We start from the raw sequence: 23,049 nt of genomic DNA, 5'->3' as shown, positions 1-23,049 counted from the left end.
CACCAGGGGTATTGTGATCTTCCTGCACACAGTGCCCTATCCCTATTAATACCAGGAGTGTTGTGATCTTCCTGCACACAGTGCCCTAACCCTGGCACCAGGGGTGTTGTGATCTTCCTGCACACAGTGCCCTATCCCTATTAATACCAGGAGTGTTGTGATCTTCCTGCACACAGTGCCCTAACCCTGACACCAGGGGTGTTGTGATCTTCCTGCACACAGTGCCCTATCCCTGGCACCAGGGGTGTTGTGATCTTCATGTACACAGTGCCCTATCCCTATTAATACCAGGAGTGTTGTGATCTTCCTGCACACAGTGCCCTATCCCTAATACCAGGGGTGTTGGGATCTTCTTGCACACATCCCGGTATCAGGGATAGGGCCCTGTATGCAGGAAGATCACAACACTCCTGGTATCAGGAATAGGGCACTGCGTGCAGGAAGATCACAACACTCCTGGTATTAATAGGGATAGGGCACTGCATGCAGGAAGATCACAACACCCCTGGTATCAGGGATAGGGCACTGTGTGCAGGAAGATCACAATACCCCGGAGGAGTGAGGGTCAGGCAGCTCCCCCCTGTCTGTGAAGCCAGCCTCTCACTAGTAATGCAGGGAGGGAGCTGTCTCAGACTTCACCATCCTCCCCCCCCCCCTCCCCCACACACCATTCACTAGCTGGGACATGGGGGAAGTCAGGAGTGAGGGTCAGGCAGCTCCCCCCATGTCTGTGAAGCCAGCCTCTGACTAGTAATGCAGGGAGGGAGCTGTCTCAGACTTCACCATCCTCCCCCCCCCCCCCTCACCCACACACCATTCACTAGCTGGGACATGGGGGAAGTCAGGAGTGAGGGTCAGGCAGCTCCCCCCTGTCTGTGAAGCCAGCCTCTCACTAGTAAAGCAGGGAGGGAGCTGTCTCAGACTTCACCATCCTCCCCCCCCCCACCCCCTCACCCACACACCATTCACTAGCTGGGACATGGGGGAAGTCAGGAGTGAGGGTCAGGCAGCTCCCCCCTGTCTGTGAAGCCAGCCTCTCACTAGTAATGCAGGGAGGGAGCTGTCTCAGACTTCACCATCCTCCCCCCCCCCCCCTCACCCACACACCATTCACTAGCTGGGACATGGGGGAAGTCAGGAGTGAGGGTCAGGCAGCTCCCCCCTGTCTGTGAAGCCAGCCTGTCACTAGTAATGCAGGGAGGGAGCTGTCTCAGCCTTCACCATCCTCCCCCCCCCCTCACCCACACACCATTCACTAGCTGGGACATGGGGGAAGTCAGGAGTGAGGGTCAGGTAGCTCCCCCCTGTCTGTGAAGCCAGCCTCTCACTAGTAATGCAGGGAGGGAGCTGTCTCAGACTTCACCATCCTCCCCCCCCCCTCACCCACACACCATTCACTAGCTGGGACATGGGGGAAGTCAGGAGTGAGGGTTAGGCAGCTCCCCCCCTGTCTGTGAAGCCAGCCTCTCACTAGTAATGCAGGGAGGGAGCTGTCTCAGACTTCACCATCCTCCCCCCCCCCTCCCCACACACCATTCACTAGCTGGGACATGGGGGAAGTCAGGAGTGAGGGTCAGGCAGCTCCCCCCTGTCTGTGAAGCCAGCCTCTCACTAGTAATGAAGGGAGGGAGCTGTCTCAGACTTCACCATCCTCCCCCCCCCCCCCACCCCTCACCCACACACCATTCACTAGCTGGGACATGGGGGAAGTCAGGAGTGAGGGTCAGGCAGCTCCCCCCTGTCTGTGAAGCCAGCATGTCACTAGTAATGCAGGGAGGGAGCTGTCTCAGCCTTCACCATCCTCCCCCCCCCCCCCTCACCCACACACCATTCACTAGCTGGGACATGGGGGGAATTCAGGAGTGAGGGTCAGGCAGCTCCCCCCTGTCTGTGAAGCCAGCCTCTCACTAGTAATGCAGGGAGGGAGCTGTCTCAGACTTCACCATCCTCTCCCCCCCCCCCCCCTCACCCACACACCATTCACTAGCTGAGACATGGGGGAAGTCAGGAGTGAGGGTCAGGCAGCTCCCCCCTGTCTGTGAAGCCAGCCTCTCACTAGTAATGCAGGGAGGGAGCTGTCTCAGACTTCACCATCCTCCCCCCCCCCTCACCCACACACCATTCACTAGCTGGGACATGGGGGAAGTCAGGAGTGAGGGTCAGGCAGCTCCCCCCTGTCTGTGAAGCCAGCATGTCACTAGTAATGCAGGGAGGGAGCTGTCTCAGCCTTCACCATCCTCCCCCCCCCCTCACCCACACACCATTCACTAGCTGGGACATGGGGGAATTCAGGAGTGAGGGTCAGGCAGCTCCCCCCTGTCTGTGAAGCCAGCCTCTCACTAGTAATGCAGGGAGGGAGCTGTCTCAGACTTCACCATCCTCCCCCCCCCTCACCCACACACCATTCACTAGCTGGGACATGGGGGAAGTCAGGAGTGAGGGTCAGGCAGCTCCCCCCCTGTCTGTGAAGCCAGCCTCTCACTAGTAATGCAGGGAGGGAGCTGTCTCAGACTTCACCATCCTCCCCCCCCCTCCCCACACACCATTCACTAGCTGGGACATGGGGGAAGTCAGGAGTGAGGGTCAGGCAGCTCCCCCTGTCTGTGAAGCCAGCCTCTCACTAGTAATGCAGGGAGGGAGCTGTCTCAGACTGGTATCAGGGATAGGGCACTGAGTGCAGGAAGATCACAACACCCCTGGTATCAGGAATAGGGCACAGGGTCTAGTCATATTGACTGATCACATTACTTTTTTTGTCAACTACCAACAGTTTTCATTTCCCATCCCCCCAACCATCACCTCAGTTGGAACCTTGGTAACATCAATAGATAAGAGGGCAGCCAGCCAATAGGAATACATATTCATTCCTAACTGACCTTTACTGACCTGGATAGTGTCAATAATTTGTATCATTTTCTGTTAGTGTTCCTGAGTTTCCATTTCCATTTCCCATCCCCCCAACCATCACCTCAGTGGGAACCTGGTTAACATCAATAGATAAGAGGGCAGCCAGCCAATAGGAACACATATTCATTCCTAACTGACCTTTACTGACCTGGAAAGTGTCAATTTGTATCATTTTCAGTTAGTGCGCACTAACTCCCGTTAGTGCGCACTAACACGATTTAACAATTTTTAACGATAAATCGTTAAAATTTCTATTGTATCATGTTCTATAACGATTTAAGACGATATTAAAATTATCGGACGATAATTTTAATCGTTAAAAAACGATTCACATCCCTAGTGAATGGTGTGTGGGTGAGGGGGGGGGGGGAGGATGGTGAAGTCTGAGACAGCTCCCTCCCTGCATTACTAGTGAGAGGCTGGCTTCACAGACAGGGGGGAGCTGCCTGACCCTCACTCCTCTGGGGTATTGTGATCTTCCTGCACACAGTGCCCTATCCCTGATACCAGGGGTGTTGTGATCTTCCTGCATGCAGTGCCCTATCTCTATTAATACCAGGAGTGTTGTGATCTTCCTGCACGCAGTGCCCTATCCCTAATACCAGGGGTGTTGTGATCTTCCTGCACACAGTGCCCTATTCCTGATACCAGGAGTGTTGTGATCTTCCTGCATGCAGTGCCCTATCCCTGATACCGGGATGTATGCAAGAAGATCCCAACACCCCCGGTATCAGGAATAGGGCACTGTGTGCAGGAAGATCACAACACTCCTGGTATTAATAGGGATAGGGCACTGTGTGCAGGAAGATCACAACACCCCTGGTGCCAGGGTTAGGGCACTGTGTGCAGGAAGATCACAGCACTCCTGGTATTAATAGGGATAGGGCACTGTGTGCAGGAAGATCACAACACCCCTGGTGCCAGGGTTAGGGCACTGTGTGCAGGAAGATCACAACACTCCTGGTATTAATAGGGATAGGGCACTGTGTGCAGGAAGATCACAACACCCCTGGTGCCAGGGTTAGGGCACTGTGTGCAGGAAGATCACAACACTCCTGGTATTAATAGGGATAGGGCACTGTGTGCAGGAAGATCACAACACCCCTGGTGCCAGGGTTAGGGCACTGTGTGTAGGAAGATCACAACACTCCTGGTATTAATAGGGAGAGGGCACTGTGTGCAGGAAGATCACAACACCCCTGGTGCCAGGGTTAGGGCACTGTGTGCAGGAAGATCACAACACTCCTGGTATTAATAGGGATAGGGCACTGTGTGCAGGAAGATCACAATACCCCTGGTATCAGGGTTAGGGCACAAGTTCTAGTCACATTGACTGATCACATTACTTGTTTTGTCAAGCTACCAACTGTTTCCATTTCCCATCCCCCATATACTGTCAGTGGGAAGCTTGGTAACATGAATAAATAAGAGGGCAGCCAATAGGAATACATATTCATTCCTAAACTGACCTTAACTGACCTGAAAAGTGTCAAATTGTATCATTTTCAGTTAGTGCGCACTAATTGGAAAAAACGATTTTTAACGATTTTTTAACTAAAAAATCGTGCCTAACACGATTTTCTTGCCCTGCCACACGATTTCTATCGTTAAGACGATATGGAAAACGATTCACATCTCTAGTATCGGTACTCATGAGACCTCCACATTCCATTGATTCCAGTGAAATATTATAGCATGTTGTAGAATTTCAGAGGAAACTAACCTCCAATAGTGGGTAAGCTAAAGATAAATTATATTGCTATATTAAATGCGTCTAAAATCCTCCCGTGTGAATCATCATTTTTTAAACTAACTATACTTAATTAAAAATATCATAGACATACCTTACACTCTTTAAAAAAAAATGATTCACACCGAAGGATTTTAAACACATCAATTAAATTGTTGTACACAAATGCATTTACCATACATTCTTGTCATAGATCAGAATTTAAAAGAATTTCTTTCAAAGGTTTGTTTCCTGTTACTCCTCAGATTCCCATGTGATGCTCTAATGATTACAAGTTTAAAACAGTGCAGGCTTACAATCCCGTTTATGGTAAATGCACCTTGGCAGCATTTACAAGTATCATAGCAACTACAGGGCTGATGGAATAAGGTGCACTCCAGCGAGTGCACAGGGTTACCAGAAGTATGCACACATTGCATGATGCAGGAAGGACTTTTGTGCATACAAAAAATGTGTACAGGTGAACACTCCTACCCCCCCCCCCCCCCTGCCAGGCCTACTGATATAAATTTAATGGTAATGAGCTGGGGAGCCTCCTGCATTCTGTTTAGGGCTGTAAATACTGCTTTGTGAAAGTAAATTGACAATAAACAAATAAGCAATCATTTTCATTGTTTTCAGTTAATGTAATCCGATCTCTCACCACCTTTTTGTAAAAGCAAATTTGTTTCATTCTTTTTTTTTGTGGGGGGAGAGGGATCTTAAGTATTGCACTGAAAAGGGAGGAGGGGGATATAGAAAAGGGAATGGGATAAGGAGAGAGGGGATCTCAGAGAAGGCTAATGGAGAATTAATCTCAGGCAAGAGGGGTAAAAGGATAAAGAATGAAGAGAGACAGAAGTACAGAAGGAGGGACAGTTGGGGGAATCAGGGAGCAGAAGGAAAGAAAATGAATACAGAAGAGGTAAGGGAGATCAAGGAAAGGAGAGGAGAAAAAGGGGGATCCTGAACTGAGGAAAGAGATCCAGGATCAAGAGAAGGAGGGATGATTCACTCACATCCTTTCTTATAACACTGCCTTCTTTCACACTCCTGTGTTCCCCTCATTCACAGTCCCTTTAATCCCCTCACTCTCTCTTCAGACCCCTTCCTTCATTTCCTTCACTTACACCCAATTAAAAAAAAAGAACAAAAATTGCAAATGAAGATATTGTACACAGTAACTATACAGAGAAGACAGATAAGAATGTTTACTTTAGGATAATATTATGGCAGAATACTTGATTTGCTGTATAAATGGTAAAGATAGATGGCAAGTGCCACTTACCACTGACAAATCAGAAACCAGCTTACAACTGCCCAGGATGTAAATAAGACAATAGTCAAAAAGATTGAGGCCAAAGATCCTTTAGGAAGCCTTCCAGAGTCTGAAATATAAAATGCTGTTGATAAACAAGCATAAAACTAATGTATGAGCAGATTTTGGCAATGTTCTCCCCACCTAGCTTGATGTTACCTAGGTAGAGTGTCCATGAAGCTAGGTTGAGAGCACCTTGCACAAATATCATTTTGGAGTGAGTTTCCTCATTCCGTAGGTTATCAAATCTTCACAAGAGACCACTGTACTGTTCGTATGTCTCACGTTGAATGTCAAAGTGGTCCCTAACCCCCTACACTAATACCTAAACCTCACCTCCAGTTACTAAGTGGGCCACCCATAGGGATACAAATCTCTCTCTCTCTCTCTCTCCCTCTCTCCAGGAGCTTCAAATCTACTGAAACAGGCCTTTCAGGAGACATTGTGAAATGCAATAAAACCTTACCACCCTGTAATGCAAGCTATTGCACAGATTAACACTACTGAAAAAAGTGTAGTTAAAATCAGCATTAAGTCTGTATGATAGCACTTCACAGACTGGCAAACCCTGCCCCAACTCCTCCTCTTTTTCAAATTTGCATCACACCATATGATATGGGCTATCGCATGCAGTAAGGGCCTATTGCATGCATTAACATGGCTTTTCGCATGCAATAGACCCTTAACGCATTTTGATAAATGACCCCCATAGTGAGGTGTGTTGGCAGGTTGGAGACATGGTGGGGTACATTGCTGGGTTTAGAATGTCAATGCGATACATTGCTGGGTTTAGGAGTCTAGAGTATTTGTTACTATGTTTAGGGGTCAATAACATATGCTACTGGATTTAGGTGAAAGTGATAGATATTACTAGGTTTGGAAGGATCAATAATTTATGTAAATGGATTTTTGGGTGCCAAATGTTATGCTATTGCATTTTGAGGGGATCAGTGGTTGATGCTACTGAGTTTGGGGGTCAGTAGTAGATATTACCAGGTTTAGAAGGTCAATGAAGTATGTTAGTGGGTTGGGGTTAGTGGAGTGTATTCATGGATTAAGGGGTCAATAGAGTGTGTTAATGTGTTGAGGGCATCAGCGGGTTGGAGATCTCAGTGGGTTCATTAGTGGGAGAAGCTATTAATGAGGTGTATTAATAGGGTGCTTTAATTCCCAGGTGTTGGGACTTCTGACTTGGACTCCCTAATACAGAGAAGCTCCAATGAGTTAAGCATAACTTCCACTTCTAACTATTGAAGTTAAAATGGAAGTAAACATCTTTATCTTCAAGTTTGAAAACTGGGTTTATGAGAATATTACAAGAAACAGGTCAATTTTCAAAGGAGTTATACATGTAAATGTAACATTCAGTTCTATTGTAGCAATTTTCAAAAACCATATACTTTCATTAAATGCACTTAACACAGACATTATTGTTGTAATTTTCAAAAGCCCACTTATAGGAGTAAAGTGTGTTCATATATATAAAACCTAATTTTAAGTGTGTAAATACTTTTGAAAACCAGACTCTTGATGTGGGCTGCTTTATTTTATTGTAGCCTACATCAGTCTGGCCAGTTAATCTGACCATTGTGATGAGCAAACTAATAGAATCACTGCTAAACAGAATATGGTGCAATATTTGGAATCCAATGGATTGCAAGATCCGAGGCATCATGGTTTTACTAGAAGTAAATCTTATTAGACAAATCTGATTAATTTCTTTGATTGGAAGACCTGGCCTATTCTAAATTTTTGAAAAAATGGGAAAAATGATGGGTGTCAATGTTCACAAGGATAGACCCCTGAATGGAAGTTTTTTGTCGTCCTCAAATTCTAGAGATGCCATCAGAACAAGCAGCTCTTACAATTCACAACATTCTGAATCAATTACAAATGAGGATCTAGGAAAATTCTATGTCATGCATCCCTACAAAAAGGAAGTTGGACCTTAAATTTAGGGTTCAATAATCAACTGGCTTTGGAGTGATTCAGTTACCTCACCAATACATTGTCATTTAATCTGCCCTACAGAAGGCAAAGAAAACAAGGATTTACTCAAATTCACCTCCAGGGAAAGATCATAAACTACTTGATCATTTTGGGAAGAAAATCTTTCAGAGCTTAATGCTAACTGCTTGTATCTCTGTATACCAGTTTTATATGGTACAATATCTGCATGACTTCATCCAAAAACTAAAACTTTGCCTACAGAAGAGAGAAACTATTACCTAAAGCCACTTCTAGACATGGAAGAATGCATACAACACCTCATTTGTTCCGTTTATGATTCATTTGATAATATGTCCTGTTCCTCATCTGCCTCAATTGGGGCACAACGCATGGCCTGGTTCAGAGCCAGTAGCATTCACGATGATGTTCATGAGAAATTGGCTGATGTCCCATGTTTGAGAGAAAATCTATTAGGGGAAATAAATCTGAGAAGCTGTAGTCCAAATTAAAACAAAAAATAGTCGTCCAATTAATCATGATGGGGCTCAAGTCGCCTTCTTTTTTGAGATATTCCTTCTACTCAAACAAGAGACCATTCATTTCCTAAGGCACCCTTTCTGACCTTTTCAAAGATGCCAGATTTTCCTCTTCTAGCACAACAGCAACAACTTCTTCCAGTCATCAATTTAAAATGGCTCAGCAGGACCAAACAAAAATTGGACCAAGTTTTTGATCCCTGCGAGTACTCGACATTCACCTTTTCCAGTGGGAAGCAAAATCCAATTCTTCATGGAGGAGAAGCACCAGAGAACCAAAGACCTTTGGGTCCTCAAGATCATGGAGTCTGGATAACATCTGCATTTCTCCTGGATACCTTCCCTTCCATATCGATCAACCCTTAATCCAGATCCATCTCACTAAATGCAGTTCAGTCTAGAAGTGTACTCACTTCTTCAACAATCAGTCATAGAACTGGTCCTTGTGCTTCAACATGGACAGGGAATCTACTCCCAGTATTTTCTCACCCCTCAAAAATTGGAGGATTGAGACCCATTCTGAATTTGAAAAACATTTTCTCTGAGAGAAATTCAAAATTAATTCCCTCAGCATGATATTCTCCTACATTCAGAAGGAGGAGTTGGATGTGCATTCTTGACCTGAAGGATGCATATGCTCATAAACCCATACATATTGGGACTACTTTTGATTTCAGATAGATTCCTCCAATTACCAATACTTTTTAGCTGCTCTGTGAGTCTTCAAAAAAAGCTTCCTTATAGTGGCAGCAGCCACCTGTGATGTCAGGGAGTCCAAGTGTATCTGGACGATTGGCTAGTCACAGCCAGCTCCCACGAAGTGATGGTAATCTCATTATGAAAGACAGTTCAATGTCTCCAAGAGTTGGGTTTCCTGATAAAATTTGAGAAATTTAATTTAGTTCCCAGTTCCCACTCAGCAAAAAAAGGTTTTTGGAGCATGGATAGATTCGTTACAAGAGAGAGCCTTTCTATCTTCAGAATGCGCAAACACTATGAGATCGCTCATTCACAAACTGCTGTCTTCATATCACTCGACAACCAGAGTGATACTTATTATATGGTGGTAGCCATTAATGTAGTCCCACTAACCCATGTCCTCATATTCCATTTACAATGGGATTTGTACTGTCAATGGGACCAATTCATCCAGCCCTTGATGATGGCAGTACAGATGTCCAAGGAAATGCAACAGGAATTATACTGGTGGCTCAAACCCCACATTCTTCAGCAGGTAGATCCACTTGACACTCTTCCCTATCAAGTGACATCGGCAATGGATGCTTCCATGAAGGGATGGGGCATGCACACAGGATCTTATCAAACCCAAGACATTTCCAAATCAATCTTCCAGAGCTGAGAGCAATCAATTATAGTCTGACAACTTTCACACATCTTTTCTGAGGGAAAATTATTCTACCTAAAACAAACCAAGAGCTAAGTTGTCATGCTCTATAATCACAAAGCCATGGCCTCTCTTCCAGGAAGCACTGATGATGTAATAATTGGCCAGCAGGAATAAAGTGATCTTGCTAACTACTTATCTTCCAGGAATCTCGAACACCATAGAATATTGTCTCAGCAGAGTATTCTATCTGCATGAATGGTCTCTGCATCAATCAACAGTCGATAAACTATTGAATTTATGAGTCTATTTATGGTCAAACTATTTGCATCGCAACAGAACAGAAAGCTAGAGAACTTTGCTCAATTCTTCCCAGCAGTCTCAGGCTAGCCCAGGATGCTTTCCTACTCAACTGCAATACAGGTTTCATGTATGCTTTTCTGCTGATACTGTTAATCACCAGATGAGTGCAAAATATATTACAGGATTGAGCCCGACTGATCCTCATTGCTTCAGCATGGCCCAGACAGACATGGTTAGGCTATCTCTTACAGTTTTCCCATCCATTTAGCCACAGGCTGTGCCTTGCTAACTCAGGACGAAGGCACCCTCTCCCATCCAAACCTTCAGTCTCTCAACCTAATGGCTTGGATGTTTAAAGCACAATAATTACAAATCTATATCTAGCTAAAGAGAAAGAAGGTATAATAATATCAGCCAGGAAGTCATCAACTAGAAAAACCTATAGCTTTAAATAGAAAAGATTTTCCACATGATGTCAACAAAATACTTTGGACACATTTTGTTGTATTTGCTAAAGTACTTTCCCAATCAGGCCTTGCTATATCTTCAGTAAAAAGTAGATTTTAAAAACCTTGAGTGTGCAAAAATGGCCATTTATTCAAATTTTGAATAGCTGTGAAGGGTGGGTGTACATACACCCAGAAAAAGTGGGCAGGGCATAGGTGTTCCAGCCATGAGAAGTCTCTAATTTTCCTTGGCTGGTACACATAACATAGCTGTGCAACTGCTCCTTGGGGAGGGAGGGAGGGAGGGAGGGAGAGAGAGAGAGAGAGAGAGAGAGAGAGAGAGAGTCTCTATAGAGCTTGGTCTGATATGCTATATATAGACCATTGTAAGGGGGCACTTTGAGTCAGGGTGAGTTTTCGGGACATGGTTGGGGGGGGGGGGGGGGTGTTGCAGACATATTCAGAGGTATCCATTGTAAAATTGATATCATTAAAGAATTTTTGACCTTATAAGTGATGAAAATTCTAAAATAGGAATTGATTTGAACACTGCAGTCTCTGCTTTCTGCATTGTACAAATCAACCCCTTTTCATCACTTATAAGGTCAAAAAATCTTTAATGAAGTCAATTGCCAAGTGTTCCTTATAGCAGTAACATCTGCCAGAAGAGTCGGCAAACTCCAACTCCTGGTTTACGTCTACCATACATGCAATTCTTCCACAATAGGGTGGTTCTTTAAAGTGACTCGAAGCTTCTCCCAAAAGTTGTCTTGGCTTTCCTCATCAATCAATACATCATCTTACTTATCTTCATTCTGAGATTGCAAATACATGACTGCTATTCCAAGTCTATTAGGATCATAGCATACAAAGAGCTTTATCTCCTTCATGCATATGCAATCCCAGAAAGAAAGTAGAGTTTAGTAAAATAGAAAATATTGATTTCTAAATGTGTCTTCAATAATAGAAAATATCCAAATCCACAACTGTAGTAAAGGTATGGCCATGTTCACAGACTTTAAGTTGGTATCTGTTAGAACTAAGTTTAGTGCACAGTTAGGTTTATCTAATTTATCAAATTCTGTACATGAATTTATAACTCACCTTGAGCTCAGATTTGAAAAGCTGAGTATTTAAATCTAAAATCAAAAACAGAATTTGTATACTAAAATATTCTGTAAACTGTAACTGAAAATGTATTTTGGTAGATTCTGGAGATCATAGTAAAATGGTAGGAATAAAGAAGATAGGAAAACAGAAAATGCCAATATTAACAAAAATAACCATTACCTATACATGTTTTTGAATCTTCAGCAAGTTCATATGGATCTGTACATAAACATTCATAGCTGCCTATGGTGTTTTTGCAAGCAGCAGAGATGTGGCATGGTGGATTCACTGGATCTTCACATTCAATAATGTCTGTAGAAAAGATGTAAATAAGTACAATGCCATTAGCTCTTGCTTCCAGTAGTGTTTGGCAGTTATGCAGATTAGCTGTAGTTTGCCACAGAACCATTTACTGCAAAAAATCATATGTTGCCATAAAAAAATGTAGTTAATAATTTGGAATGCTATTCCTTATAAAATCTTAGGAGATCAGAGCACCGTTTTGCTGAAAAAGTGCAATAATGGATTTCTAGATTAAGAGACTGAATTAATAAGCCTTTTTTTCCCCCAGAGATGAGACTAGGAAATCCTTTAGTACATCATAGGGATATACAGACCAAAGAAATGTGTTTTTTGTTTGTTTTTTCTTTGATTTTGGTTCTCTTAGCATTTATTTAGGTTTCATTTGTTTCCTGAACCAAAACAAATATTGAAAACTAATAAAAACCCAACACAGAAAAAGAGGTAAAACAGGGATTCCCTGAAGCCCTCCAACATGCCTCTTATCCCCCAAGATAGCTATGGGACCAGGGCCTACCCAGCGGGGTTGAACTGAGGTCCCTTTTACCCCTCCTGCAAACACCAGAAAAATTGCCAGGGTCGGGGGTCCTCCATGGCCTCTATTTATCCCTTCCATGGGGGTTGATACTGAAGAAGGGGACAGAAGTAATGCTCCCTGCCTCTACACAAGTCCTTTAAAAATTGTACTAGCTGGCCTTGAGGCTGTTGCTTAAGCCAGTGTTTCCCAACCCTCTCCTAGAGTCACAACCTAACCAGTCAGGTTTTCAGGATTGCCACAATGAATATGCATGCAATAGATGTGCATACACTGGGTCTCCAATGTGTGCAAATCTCTTTCATGCATATTCATTATGGTTCTCCGAAAAACCCTTCCGATTAAATGTGCCTCCATGAAAGGATTGGGAAACACAGGTCTAAGTGACATCACTTTGGCATCAGTCTCAATGCCAGCCAGTGCCATTATGTTACATTGCCATATGTTTTTGGTTTGATGTGCATTTAAAACAAATGCAAATTCCTAGTAAATCAGGTCCTAAATCTTATGCATTATGCTATGACAGATATCATGCTTTAGATTCTCTTTATTTATAGTCTGAATATCAGAATGCTTACTTGTGCATTCTATCTTAGGGCCTAATTTACAAAAATATTTTTTCCATTTTGGGTCCCTGGGAAAAAGGCTTAGTAAGTAAATGAGATCCAAATGAGAGAAAAATGTTAGTATACATGTCCTATAATGGAGAAAAGGCCTTAGTAAATCAATCCCTAAGTATTGTTGCACCCCTGCCCGCACGTCACGCAGACAGGGTCTTACCTTCGCGGCCAGTGCTGCCGCTTACGCTGCTCTCGCGGCCTGGAGGCCGCAGCTGAAGCTGGGGCCTCGCCTGAGGCGGCCGATGCTGGGTGCCCTCGCGGCCCGGCTGCCATCTTGCCAGCACAGCAGGAGCCATGCCGGGTCTTCGCCTTGCCTGGAGGCTGCCTCCCTTGTCGAGGCCTGCCTGCGGCCCAGCCTTCTTTCCAATGCGGCAGGACGCCACCGACATCATTGGGGCCTGCCCGGAGGTCCAGCTTCCCCCGCTCTGTCTCCTCCCTGCACAGCCGCAGGGATGCCACTGTCCAGGGTTCTGGTCTTCCTGTTCCTGCTCCTCCTAGGGGGCAGGCCCGTGACCTCTTTCCTTCTTAAAGGGACAGAGAGGTGTGGTCCTTCTAGTAACTCCTCCCAGAGAGTTGCCTCTCAGCCCTAAAAGAGGGCCTTGCTTCATTCCACCTTTGTCTTCGCATTTGCTTAGATGCTCCTGAAGACGTCTCTCCACCTGATGTCTGTTCCTGAGTTTGGATCCTGATGTCTGTTCCTGAGTCTGGGTCCTGATGTCTATTCCAAGTACGGATGTTCCTAAGTCCAGCTTCCGAGGTCTACTCCAAGTCCAGATGTCTGTGAGTCCAGATCCCAAGGTCTGCTCCAAGTCCAGATGTCCGTGAGACCAGATCCAGAGGTCCATTCCAAATCCAGATGTCCGTGAGTCCTGATTCTGATGTTCATTCCAAGCTCAGATATCCGTAAGCCCTGATCCGGATGTCTGTTCCAAGATGTTCCAAGTCCTGCAGAACGTTCCAAGTCCTGCAGTCTGTTCTAAGTTTCCTCAATCAGCTTCAAGATGTCCCAAGATGTTCTAGATGTTCCTAGTTCCAAGAAGTTCCTAGTACTAAGAGGTCTGTGAGTACTCGTCCTGTGATGTCCCTTGTCTCTCTCTTGATGTTATCCCAGTCCTAATGCTCCAGGTCTGGTGGGACCCGTGCCTCCGGAGATTCCCTGCTTTTACTCTGAGTTTCCTAGCTCCAAGCTTTTATCTGTTCCCAGTTATGACTCTGAAGGATCTGAGGGGTTTCCACTATCCTGCGCTATAAGACTTCCTGAGCCTGACCTGATCTCCTCGTGGTCCGCGATCAGCCCCACGTGCTGTGTAGGGCACCTGAGGGTCTTGCTCATCCCTGCCTGTGTCCTTGTTCTTTGTCTGAGTCTTCAGTGTGGTCCGCGACCAGCCCCACGTGCTGTGTGGGGCACCTGAGGGACTCGCCTTCCTCGTCCTAGTCCACATCTACCAAGTTTACATCCTAGTCCCCATGTCTCCATGTTATTCATCTGAGTTTTCAGGGTGGTCCACGACCAGCCCCATGTGCTGTGTAGGGCACCTGAAGGACTCGCCTTCCTTACCCAAGTCTACTTTCCAAGTCTACGTTCCAAGTCTACATTCCAAGTCCACATTCCAAGTCTTCAGCTCCACGTCTCCATGTTCCAAATCGTCAGTTCCACATTCCAAGTCTTCAGCTCCACGTTCCAAGTCTTCAGCTCCACGTCTCCATGTACCAAGTCCCAAGCTCCACAACGTACTTTTCATGAGTCCTAAGCTCCACGTCGTCCTCTTTGAGAGTCCCAAGTTCCAAGTTCTTCTCTGACTCTTTGTTCTCTAGTTTTCCTTGAACTCTCCAATGTTCCATGTTCCTAGTCCTAGCCAGAGGCCTACATTGTAGCCCGGGTTCCTAGCTCCGTCCAGCTCTGCTCCTGTGCCACCCATCCTGCACACACACCTCACCATGGGTGCGACTCATGTCTCTACCTGAGTCATCCTATGGCCCAAGGGCTCCGCTCTCCTATGAGCTAAGTGACGTGCGCCGAGCCTGCTCCATCTGCCCCTGAAGGCTGCACTCGCAACAAGTATATTGCTTGAGAGATTTCTTTGTTAAGATGCCTGTAAGACCTTTGTTCTTGGCTATTTCATAGATATGTAAGAACTTTGTGCACTGATGATACTGTAGTAGTTTGGAGGATTTAGTTATATTTGGTTCAGTTCTTGGCAGCGAGTATTTTTTTAGACAAATCATAAATATTGCATAAAAAAATGATACATTTGGGAAGTATGGTTGAAAAAGTCAGTCTTACTTGCAGCTGAAATTTAAACCCAGCAAGTCTATTTGATGTAGATATACAAACAATGCTGCACGTTTGCATTACAATTGTCCAAATTGCTTGTTTGATACTGTGAGAATTTCAAATAAGACAATGTGATTATCTTGGAGATACCAGATGAATTATTGTAGCTAAGATACTGTTGTTCTCATATAGTTAAGAAATTTGCTAAATTTGAAAGGAAGCATACATTCATTCTTGAGACTATGGAGGTTGCCGTCATCTTTTTCAAACAGATTTTCTTTATCACAGGTTCAAGTGCTATTTTTATTCCAGAAAAGCAGCAGAAGCAGCAGTAATCATACTGTGGTCAACGATGAAAATTAAAAACAATGAGGCCAATATTCAAAAAGTCCTAAAATGGATAAATAATACAGATAAAGTTAACTGAATAAGTTATCTGGGTTAGTCAATGGGATAAACATCCCGCTGAATATCCCCAAATAAATTTATCCAGCTATAAGTAACCTAACCAGCTATCTTTAAATATCACTGGTTAGGTTTCAAAGTTATCTGGATATGTATACCCTGATAACTATGCCTTTAACTGGTTATATTCAAAGAATATAGCCAGATGAGTGTTGATATAAGGGGGGAAAAAGACACAATGCTGTACTCCAAGTTCGATCTCTCCTCCCCAGTAAAATGCATAATTCCCTAGTGGTCGAGTGCCCCCAGCCAAGACCCATAAAATGAAGTTTAAAGATATTAAGCTTATAAGCCGGAACCCCCCTCTGCTCACCTTCCTCCCCCCAGAATCACTGAAAAGCCACACATTTCTGCTGAGAAATCCACCCTCCCCACTTCTGCTGGTCCCCTCACCTTGTCAAAACACCATGTACCTTCCCACCTTACTCGGACCCCCCATACATGTAACTGGAGACAGGATAAAGTGCCCAGCTCCTAATGCATCCAATGGTGCTTTGACAACCATGCCGGCCACATGAGCTACCAATGCGGATGTTGAAGCAATACGTCAACAGCAATGCTGGTAGCTTACTTGATTGGCGTAGCTGTTAAAGAATTGCTGGATGCAAATGGAGCTGGATGCTTCTTCCCAGCTCATGGGTCCAGTTGGACTAATGGGAGGTTTTCAAGCGAGGTGAGAGGGTGCAGAATATGTTGACTGGGGTGATGGAGGAGGCCATAGGAGGGTAGGTTTCACAGCAGAAATATATGATTATTCAGCAATTCTGAGGGGAAGGGGAAGGAGGTTTCTGGGGCTATAGGCCCGATATCTTAAAAACATTTATTTGGGGTCATTGGGTGGAAGAGAAGCTCAACTATCATGGAGTTGTGTACTTAACTGGAGCGGGAAGGGGGATCAGGCCGAAAGGCCTACAACACTGCCTTTGTTTCTTTTTTTCCCCATGCATTGGTACTGAACCAGTTATATCCTTTGAATATGGTAAGTTAAAGGCATAGTTACCCTGTTCTTGCCAACATCTAGAGATAGTCAAATAGATTATTTGGCTAACTTCAAATATCAGAGTTAGATGGATAATTTTTTTGTCTTACCTGATTCAGCCTCCGAAATACCCCATACGTATTCGGCTAGACTTAACTGACTTAAATTTATCCAGACAAGTACCAGGGATATTCAAAAGTAGTTATATATTCAGATAACTCAAAAGATTATCTGGATAAATGTATTTAATATCAGCCTCGGACTTTTTAACCCGTTTTCTCCTTTTTCCTCTATATCTTCAGTATAATCATACATGAATAATTTGAAGGCCTGAGTGTAAACATCTTTCTGAGAGTGAAAATTCATTGATGTTTGGAAATTGGTACGTGCCCTTGAATATTGCCAGATATGGTAATTATTCCTTCCCTAGAGTCTAAATACATTGGGGCAGATTTTAAAAGCCCTATGCGTGCCAGGCCTATTTTCAAAAGGCCCGGCGGCGCGCGTAAAGCCCCGGGACGCGTGTAAGTCCCGGGGCTTGAAAAAATGGGTGGTCTGGGGGCAGGGCGGGGGCATGGCCAGAGGCCTCTGCAAGGCCGCTGGGTCGGGGGATCGCGCACTGGCCGACTGCCTCTGACAGGTGTAACTTGTAAGATAAAGGTATGGGGGGTTTCGGGTTGGGGGCGGGACAGGTAGGGGAAGGGAGGGGAATGTGGGGGAGGGGAATGGGGAACGGGGAAAGCCAGCTGGTCTCCCCAAGGGCTCGGCGTGCGCAAGGTGCACTAGTGTGCACCCCCTTGCGTGCGCTGACCCCTGATTTTTTAAGATGTGTGCGGCTGCGCGCACATGTTATAAAATCGGGCGTACATTTCACAATCTGCCCTATTGTGTCTTTCATATGCCCAGACTCATTAGATCCAGCAGACTGAAGATCCCTAAATAAAAAAAAGTAAGATTTTGGAAAGTGTTAAATATCTATGGCCTGATATTTTCTTAATCAGTATTTTTATTTAATTTGATTTTGAACTAAAATAATAAAACTGAATGAGTTAATTGGATCACTCTTTTATTAAATGCAACATTTTTAAAATAGGCAATCTTACCCTTGCCCAGTACATTTACAGTATATAGACTTTGTACAGAATAGAATTTGAATGACTAAAGTCTGGTTTATAGCTCAATATATATGGATATTTTGTTTACCTTCACATACTGGTGGTTCAGAATTCCATTTCCTATCTGAACACGTTAATTGTTCCTGTCCTTTTAATTCATAACCACGATGACATGAAAAAATTGCTGTAGTTTTTTCAGCTTCTGAGCAAAGCATAAAATCACCATTGTCCATCTTCTTTGGAAATTCACAATCCCCAGCTAGAAAAAAAGAGTCAAAATATGCAAATTCACAAGTTTTAAGTTAATGATTTTTGCCTATGATATCTAAAAGCCTTTCAAAAATTATCTGGTTCTTATAAGAACATAAGTTTTGCCATTCTAGGTCAGACTAAAGATCCATCAAGCCCACTACCCTGTTTCCAACAGTGGCCAATCCAGGTCACAAGTACCTGGCTGGATTCCTAAATTCCATAGATTCCATGCTGCTTATCCCAGGGACAAGAAGTGGATTTCCCCAAGTCCATCTTAATAATGGTTTATGGATTTCTCTTCCAGGAACTTGTCAAAACTTTTTTTTAAACCCAGCTACACTAACAGGTTTAACCAGATCCTCCAGCAACGAATTCCAGAATTTAATTGTGCATTGAGTAAAAAATATGTTCTCTTATTTGTTTTAAATGTATCACCTAATAACATCATTGCATATCCCTTAATTTTTGTACTATTTTAAAGCATAAACAACTGATTCGCATTTATCCGTTTCAGTCCACTCATTATTTTATAGACCTCTATCATCTCCCCCCTCAGTTGTCTCTTCTCCAAGATAAAGAGCCCTAACTTTTTAGCCTTTCCTCATAGATACATTGTTCCATCCCCTTTATCATTTTGGCTGCCCTACTCTGTACCTTTTCTAATTCAGTTTTATGTTTTTTGAGATGTGGTGACCAGAACTGCACACAGAATTCAAGGTGCAGTCAAACCATGGAGAGATATAGAGGCATTATGATATTCTCCGATTTATTCTCCATTCCTTTCCTAATAATTTCCAGCATTCCATGTGCTTTCTTGGCCACCACCACACACTGGGAAAGGATTTCAACATATTATTGTTGATGACGCCTAGATCTTTTTCCTGGTTGGTAAATGCCAATGTGGAACCTTACATCGTATAGCTATAACTTGTGTTCTCTTCCCTATGTGCACCAGTTTGCATTTTTCCACATTAAATGCATCTGCTATTTGGATGCCCAGTTTCTCAGTCTTGCAAGGTCCTCTTGCAATTTTCCATAGTCCTCCGGTGATTTAACAAGTTTGAATAATTTTGTATCATCAGCAAATTTGATGAGTTCACTTGTTGTTTCCATCTCTAGGTCATTTATAAATATATTAAACAGCAGCGGTCCCAGTAGAGATCCATATGGGCACTCCGCTAGTCACCTTTCTTCATTGAGAAAATAGACCATTTAGCCCCACTCTCTGTTTTCTATCTTTTAACCAGTTCTCAATCCACATAGAACATTGCCTCCTGTCCCATTATTTTTTAATTTATTCAAGTGTCTCTCGTGAGGGACGTTGTCAAATGCTTTCTGGACGTCCAGATACACTATATCAACTGGCTCACCTGTTTATTCACACATTCAAAAAAAATGTAGCAGATTAGTGAGGCAAGAGTTCTATTGGCTAAACTGATGTCAGTCTTGTCCTGTTAAATTATGACTATCTATATGTTCAGCAATTTTGTTCTTTATAATAGTTTTGATCATTTTTCCTGGTACTGACATCAAGCTTACAGTTCTGTAATTTCCTGGATCACCTCTGGAATTCTTTAAAAAAAAACTGGAGTTACATTGGCTATTCGCTGATTTTAATGATGGATTACAGATTACCAATAAAAGGCCTGCAATGTCATTTTTCAGATCTTTCAGTATTCTGGGACGTATACTATCCAGTTCAGGTGATTTGCTACTGGGGATGGATTGGTGTGAACCAGACCTCACAATACCCTAAGGGGGAATTGAGCAAGGTGGTGTCTAGCGTAAACAAGGTCTCATATGGGAGGGTTCTGGGATTGATGAGGCCAGGGCTGATCTTAAGAGGGTGTGAGTCCTAGGACAAATTAAATTGCTGCAGGGCCCTCAAATGCTGATGTGCGTGGCACCACCCCAAGCTGACTTACTGTATATTTTAATTGGGGTAGAGTGTTTGTGCTTATAGAATGTTCTAGTGTGTCGTTCTTTTTGTTGTTGTTTTTATTGCATGCATTTTATATGGAATCCCCTTAGCATATATATGTTTGCATATGTGGAATATAAATACAATAAATAAAATAAAATAAATAAATAAAGGTGCTAGCAGACCTCAACAAAGATGGCCACTCAATCTCTTTTCTCTCTTCCCCCTTGTCCCAAGAAAAGATTTAAAGTTGAAGAGTTTCAAAGGGGAATCTAAATACTATGATCAGCTCTGTAAACACTCAGCCGATCCAGCTGAGTAAGAAAAGATACTCTTTGAGCTGAACTGGAAGGGCAGAAAATTGAGTACATGATGTGCAATGAGGAGCGAGGCAGGCTGCTGTATGGATGGGATATGGCAGGCCCTAGATGAGCTGCTGTGACAGTGCCATTGAGGTAGTTCTGTTGGCTGGAGCTTGCAGGGGAAGCACAAAGAGCTGTGGAAGCTGCAGCAGTCAGAGTGTCAAGAGATCTTCCATAATGAGAGTTGAGGAGAATGGAAAGAGGAGACACAGTGTAATGCAAACAAAGAAAAGTTAGGTGGCAGAACAAACATGCTGTTTAATTAGCTATTGAGGATGGAGAAATCCTCAGGAACCCTGCAGTGAATGTGTAATGCTCAACTGGGCTATGAATTTTAAAGTTTGCTCCTGCTGTGTGTTTCAGGTTTGCTAAGGATAAAAACAGGATTGCATGGAGGTTGATACTTACAGTAAGTGTGAAGTAAATACTTTCCTCCACTATTGAAGAGGGGGGGGGGGGAGGGGGTTAACTTTGTAGTATCTGAGGCCTGAGGTACAACACTTAGCTGTTTGCTGATGAGAATAGAGATAATTGCTCAAAAAAAAAAAAAAAGCATGATGTGTATTTTTATCGTCAGTACAGAGTATGAAGAAACATATGACAGAGGGATAAAAGTTCTTTTATCCAAGCATGTTCATTTAGCGCTGAAGCCTCAGGAGGAACTGCAAAAAAGGAGACATACAAAATGTTTTAGGAGAGAGATTATATGGAATACTCATACCTTGAGTACATGGCACACCTTTCAGAGGGAAGCTATGTGCTAAAAAGTTTTTCTGGGCCCTGAAGGTTTGCAGACAGCAAGAGAAGCTTAAATTACCAAGAAGATTTTCAATTCTGAAAAAAAAAAAAAAAAAAAGAAGCAAACTACCTTTTTGTTGATTTTTTTCCTTCTTTTTCTACTGTGGCACCTCCGTGCCACAGAGAGTGTGCGGGGTTTACTTTTTAGAGGGTGTGCTGTATGGAGGTGGTGGTTTCCTTCTAAAAGAAATCCTACAAGGGTTGTGTTAATGTGAGTTGGGAAGGTTCCAGTGAATCGAAGGTCATCTTTTGATCAGAGGGTGTTATAAACAACTCTTTGACAGACTGATACAGCCCCCTATGGGCATGGGCTGGGCTGGGGCTTCTCCAGAGTCCCATTGAGAGAAGGGGTTCCAGGGGGGAGTTGCAGGAGTCAGGCAGAGATACTCTTTCAGTGTCTCAGGAAGCCTGAGGTAAAAGATCTGTGCCTTGGTGTTTTGAAGAGTGAACGACAAAGAGCATTTCAGCTGTGGTGGGAACTTGCAGGACCAGGAAGCAAACTGTGCCTAGCAGGAACTTGCATGGATTTAGATTTCCTATCTGAAGAAAAGAAGGGTTCCTTCCTTGAGCTGATTAGGACTGCCAAAACTAAATCAGTGTATGGACAGTAAGAAGGCCTGGGTATAGGCTGAAGAAGGGATTGTTAAGGAGAGAGTGATTTCTATAGAATTACTGAAGCAAATATCAGAGGGTTTTTTTTTTTTTAATGTTTCTCCTCCTCTACTGTTTTTCTTTTCCCTGATTGATGAAATTTTGGAATAGCTGTCTTTTTGTTTGGAGCACTCTGTAAAAAGTGTGTCCTTGGCCCAGTTTGGCCCTGTAGATTTGCTGGCCCCAAGCCCCATGACCCAAGAGAGATTTTTCCCTCACCTTGGCAGAGTTATTCCATTCTCTCCTTTTTGAATTAGGGGTTACACTACCCTTTTATTTTCATTACTCTGGCAAAACATGTAAAATTGTTGTATCAATACATTTATCTGAATCTTCTTTTCTGTCCTTGCTAAATTCAGTAGAGCCATGTAGAGAGACTGTAGGAAAATTCAAGCTGGCTGAAAACACTGAGCGTAGCACTACTGGGAATGGAAATCAAGGAGGTGGCTTATTGGAAACCAAGTCAGACCTGGCTGTGCTAGTTCAACAAGATTAACATAATATGAAGAGATCTATCTAAAGTAGTAAGCGAGTTTAAATATAAGCTTAACACACTGGAAGGATGGCTAACCCAAAATTAAATAAACATTGGTGAATAAATTGGGTTTGTGGCCTTCTTCAAATGAAAGTTAATGGCCTAATTTTAAAAGGCCAGCGCGCATTAAAACCAGGAGATATGGACGCAGCCGGGCTGCGGGCGTGCTGCACGCATTTTCAAAGCCCACGGCCATGTGCATATCTCCTGGTATGCGCCGAAGACTGGCTTGATTAAAAAGGGGCAGGCTAGGGGCGGGGTTTGGGTGGGGCAGGGGTGGGCGGAGACAGCACCATTAGGCATTGTCCTGCTGAAGTGTGTGCCAACAGCAACCTACTACTGCTCCGGAGAGCAGGTAGGTATTACAACCAAAAAACCCAAAGTTAGATAGGGTTTTAGGGGTCGGGGTGGATAGGGGAAAAGGGAGGCAGGTTAGCTAGGAGGTTTAGCAAGTTCCTTCTGAGTCTGTTCCTTTATTGACGTGGACTGGGAGGGAACTCTGTAAAGGCCTTATCTCATCGCTGTGTACTTCTTAGAAAATTTACCCCCCTTACATGTGCGAGTCAATGCGCGCATGTTATAAAATCTGAGCGTCCA

The 23,049-nt window shown here is 43.7% G+C and overlaps 1 protein-coding gene across 1 annotated transcript in view; it reads right to left on the bottom strand.

Moving 5' to 3' along the window:
• Positions 1-5,920: 5,920 nt before the first annotated feature.
• Positions 5,921-23,049, bottom strand: part of TPO (thyroid peroxidase) — a 139,424-nt gene continuing 122,295 nt past the window's right edge. The window contains exons 13-15 of the mRNA XM_029596874.1: positions 18,022-18,192; positions 11,825-11,956; positions 5,921-6,024 (exon numbers count right to left, since the gene is read on the bottom strand). Of these exons, the coding sequence (XP_029452734.1) occupies positions 5,921-6,024; positions 11,825-11,956; positions 18,022-18,192 (407 nt within the window). The remainder of the gene's footprint in view (positions 6,025-11,824; positions 11,957-18,021; positions 18,193-23,049) is intronic.

Source organism: Rhinatrema bivittatum, chromosome 3 (assembly GCF_901001135.1).
Source record: "Rhinatrema bivittatum chromosome 3, aRhiBiv1.1, whole genome shotgun sequence".
Lineage (NCBI taxonomy): Eukaryota > Metazoa > Chordata > Amphibia > Gymnophiona > Rhinatrematidae > Rhinatrema > Rhinatrema bivittatum.
This window is presented reverse-complemented; position numbering and strand designations above follow the sequence as displayed.